The sequence below is a fragment of the Triticum urartu genome, chromosome 4, assembly GCF_003073215.2.
Source record: "Triticum urartu cultivar G1812 chromosome 4, Tu2.1, whole genome shotgun sequence".
NCBI lineage: Eukaryota > Viridiplantae > Streptophyta > Magnoliopsida > Poales > Poaceae > Triticum > Triticum urartu.
The window spans coordinates 521996714-522001212 of NC_053025.1; the positions used below are offsets into that span (position 1 = coordinate 521996714).

Consider the following 4499-nt stretch of genomic DNA (forward strand, 5'->3'; position numbering starts at 1 on the left):
TTGCGACTGTTGAAAATGTTCTTAGTACACTGGCACGCCCGCAATATATATTTTTCCTGACGCGCGGAAGAGATAATAACATAACAACCACGATATTTTTCATTATTTCTCGTGCCAAACACTTTATGTTTCTTTTTTGACATAGACGTCGAAAAAGCTACACCAACATGCAGCATTCTATCATGAGGATGCGTGCAACAAGCTCCCCTCCTCTTCCTCTCCATCGCAGCCCCGGTGATCTGCGCGGAGTGAGTCAAATCTTGCCTAAATGCAAGGAACCGTGCGCTGATTCTTTCTCATCGCTCATGCTACTCTACTAGGTTTCTATGGTGAGTGGCTGTGAATGCAAGCCCGCGTTGCGCATTGTGTACAAAAGAGAGGTCTGTCACGTTGACTCACCGCAAAGTCGTCCCTTTTACCGTACGTCAAGAGTGAGAATCTTATTACAAGAAAGTCCGTCTTATTACACTGGGCAAGATTGCGAAAAGTAAACACACACACACATACACATACACACACACAAGGGCACAAGAGCATTATTGAGGGCACAATGCAGCGAAGCAGCCGAACAAGATGCATGCATGACTGACTCGTACTACTACGTGCTGACTGGGTCGATCGATGGCTGCTATGAGAGCTGCTGCCGCCGTACGTTAATCCGATGACCGGTGCAGGTTTTAATTTTCAAACAGCGCTATCAGGACCGGACGTGGCCTTGGTGACGCCGGTGAACTCAACCTTGGTGCCGAGCAGGTCGACCCCGACGTCGGCGGTGAAGGTGTCGTACCGGAGGAACAGCTCCACCACCAGGAGCCTGCCGACGAGCACCACCAGGTTCTTGCCGGGGCACTGCTTGTTGTCCACGCTGGGGCTCTCGGTCTCCCGCCCGTTGGACCAGTACACGTACTGCAGCAGCTTCCTCCCCTCCTCCCCGACGAACCGGTCGCCGACGAACTCCCTCGCCGTGGGGCCGAACACGCGGGGGTCCCTGGTGGCGCACGGCTGGTACCCGAACAGCATCTCCCCCTTCTTCACGGCGAACACCGCGTCGTGGCTCTCGATGTTCATGTCCGCCTTGGCGCGCCCGTACTGGAACTTGACGGGCGGGTCCAGCCGCAGCGCCTCCCACACCGCCGACTTGGTCAGCTCCATCTTCTCCAGCGCCTCCACCGTCACCTTGCCGCCGGCGTCCGCCACGGCGGCGCGAATCTCCGCGACCAGCTTCTGGTGGAACTTCTCTCCGGCCCCCGCGATGCGCGCGAGGATCCCCGGGAGCAGCACCTTGAGGCCGCCGTAGCTGTTGAACACGGTGGCGAACAGCAGGTTGTGGCATGCCTCGTCCCGGTTCAGCCCGAGGCCCTCGGCGGTGTCGAGCGCCTTGGTCGCGGCGGCGTTGAAGTACTTGTACAGCGCCTTGTAGTCGCCGCTGACGAGGATGGGCGGGAGGTGCACCGTGTGGAGGAGCGGCTCCTCGAGGATCATGGGGAGGCCGAGCGTGACGAGCGGGTGGAGCTGGAATATGAGCCACTTGGCGGCCTTGGCAGGGCCGGTGGTGCCTAGGTCAGACGCGGAGGGGAGCACGCCGAAGTAGGCGTCGCCGATGAACTCGAAGGAGGTGGCGTCGTTGAGCGTGTTGAAGTTGGCCTTGCCGCCGAGGACGAGCTGCGACTCGACGGTGGCGAGCAGCGAGGAGAAGTGGGAGCGGAAGGCCGGGATGAAGGCGTCCTTGCGGGAGGCGAGGAGGGAGAAGAGCAGCTGCTTGACCTTGGCGTGGGTGGGCTCGGAGGGGTCGAGGTAGGAGCAGACGCGGAAGCCGCCGGTGAGGGAGGTGGAGGGCATGTAGGTGCCGGTGAAGAGGTTCTTCTTCTCGACCTTGTCGACGTCGAAGAGCACGGGGAAGCTCTTGGCGTCGAGCACGGCGACCACGCGCGGGTCGCGCGCCATGAAGGGGCCCGGCGGGACGTTGATGCGGACGACGGTGGAGCCGTACCTCTCGACGCGGGACTCGAAGTACTTGTCCTGGCCCTGGAAGTAGTAGAAGTCGAGGCGGTCGCGGATGGCCGAGACGAACGGCATGCCGTAGCTGCCCGGCACCTCCCGCGGCACCAGGGAGCCCTCGTCGCCGCCCGCCATGCCGCTCCGGCTCGTCTAGCTCTGCCGCTGGCTAGGCTGGTTTGGTTCGGCTTGGAGCTCTGGATCTCGCGCGCGCTCTCGATGCGGACAAGATTGGATTGCGTCTAATGCAGCTCGGGGTTGGGCGTACAAATAGGCCGCGGAGAAGAGATCGGGCGAGCATGCAGCGTGCATGGCATGGCTGGCAGTGACCGCGCGCGCGTGTTGCGCGTGCCGTGCAGGGTGGGCCAGGCGACAAGTCCCGGGCGGTGAAATATGGACGGGATCAATAGTTGTTGCACCGTACGTCCACCTACTCACGGATAATTCTTGGCGCGCGGCGCACCGGGCCGCATTTGCTTCGGAAATGATATGGTTATGAGCAGGTGTTGTACAATGTGACTTTTATGAATAAGATTAATTAGGGTTAAGGGACGCATCACATGCCAGTTGCCTGAGATTTTCAACTTTTTTAGCCGTGGGACACATGCATCTACTACTCCTAGTTGCGGTAGACCGATTCCAAGGCTACTCATCGATGATGGCGAGTACTACTACGTAGAGTGGTATCAACTTAGTTTTCACGTACGTCATCGGTTGCAATTAGCAACCTCGGATTAAGCGTCACAAATTTTTGACCCAAGAAGCCGCCAAGTCCATCCACAATCACCCGCCGCGCGCCGTCAAGACTCCACCCTCCGTCCTTGCCAAAAACTTTAGGACGTGGCTAGGAAGCGCCGCTGCGCTCGTTTGTTGTCTGGAGCGCACCGCCGTATATAGTAAGTGCATGTCCTTGTGTCCAGCTGTCTACGCTAGAAAAGAAAATTGTTTGGCCACATCCCGTAGCGCACATGGGTGCCAATTGAATTAGTCTAAATCCCGTCCCACGTGCATTTATTTGGGGGTTTAAAAAGTTGTAAAAGCCATAACTTTTGATTCAAGCATCGAAATCTAGTTCCGTTTTCACTGTCATATTTCTGACGACGAGTTCTTCAAAACTAGATCTCATATGAGCAGGTTTCGTCAAACTTTTTTTTGAGGGCAACTTTGGATGCAATGAAGGCAACTATAGTGCTACACGAAAGCAACGTTTTCTTTTTCGCCTAGTTGGACTGACTATTAGGTTGGTTTGCGTAAAAACGAGAAAAATCACACAAAACATAAGGCATCTATAGTTCTACATACGAAGTAACTTCACTGCACTATGTGTATCTGTGAATTCGGTAACATTGTCCTAACTTGCCTATCATGGCTGCTCAATTGCCTATTGTTGATGCTTAGTTGCCTACGGCTGATGGTCAATTGCCTATAAATGATATAAACTGCCTATATTGATGCCTAGTTGCCTGCTATTGGTAATTAGTTGCCTACAATTGCTTCTTAGATGCCTAACTTTGCAAAAATAGTTGCCTACAATCTTGTGAAATTGTTTATCATTATTTTTCTAAGTTGCCTACAAAAACTCTGAAGTGGCGAGATTCACCATCATGTTGTCTACCATAACTAGCAATAGTAGACACAAGAGCATCATCGGTAGACGACATCGTAGTATTATAGACCATTTAGAAACAATGACGACATACGAGCATGAACAATAGGCAACTTAGAAGTACCGATGAGGAAGTTAGGAGAATGTTACATAAATTAATTAGGACACAAAATATAGTGAAGTTGTCTGCTTTTAGCACTAAGGTTGCCTCTTATCGAAGGAAAGTTGCTTACGAAGGTGATGTCATATTATCCACCTTTGTTTCGAAGTTGTTCTGTATTATTAGTTAGTTGCTTATTGTTGCTAATTAGTTATTTTTAGGAGTGAAGTTGCTTCTGTTTAGTACTAAAATTGCCTCCGTCTAAGCCGTCTGATCCCAATTTTTTTAATGTGATTGCATTGCTATTAGTGTCCGTCTAATATCTGACGCGGCTAGCTAGCGCTGCTACGCTCATTTGCTGTTCCGAGCACACCCTCCACCCCACGCACGCATGGAACGAAGCAGCTCCAACATTGCGCTCCACACCCTCACGCTACACCATCCAAGAGACCGCATGCATTTATTTGGGGTTTTGAAAATTTTAAAAAGGCGTAACTTTTGATTCGAGCATCGGAATTTAGATCCGCTTTCACAATTGGGTTTATCGCGACGAGTTCTTCAAAATTAGATCCCATATGGGCAGGTTTTGATTAATTTTTTCTTGAGCAACTTTGGGTGCAATGGAGACAACTTTAGTACTGTAGGAAAGCAACTTCTTCTTTCTGGCCTAGTAGGACTATCTATTAGGTTGGCGTGTGTAAAAATAAGAAAAAAAATAAAAAGCATGAGACATCTGTAGTGTTGTTAACAAGCAACTTCATTACACTATGGGATTGACCTCTCTAGACACTTTGAACC

The 4499-nt window shown here is 52.1% G+C and overlaps 1 protein-coding gene across 1 annotated transcript; it reads right to left on the reverse strand.

Moving 5' to 3' along the window:
• Window positions 1–413: 413 nt before the first annotated feature.
• Window positions 414–2242, reverse strand: LOC125552414 (allene oxide synthase 2-like). Its single transcript, XM_048715960.1, has one exon. It carries the CDS (start codon window positions 2131–2133, stop codon window positions 685–687), a length of 1449 nt encoding a protein of 482 aa, XP_048571917.1. The 5' UTR covers window positions 2134–2242; the 3' UTR covers window positions 414–684.
• Between the last annotated feature and the right edge of the window lie 2257 nt (window positions 2243–4499).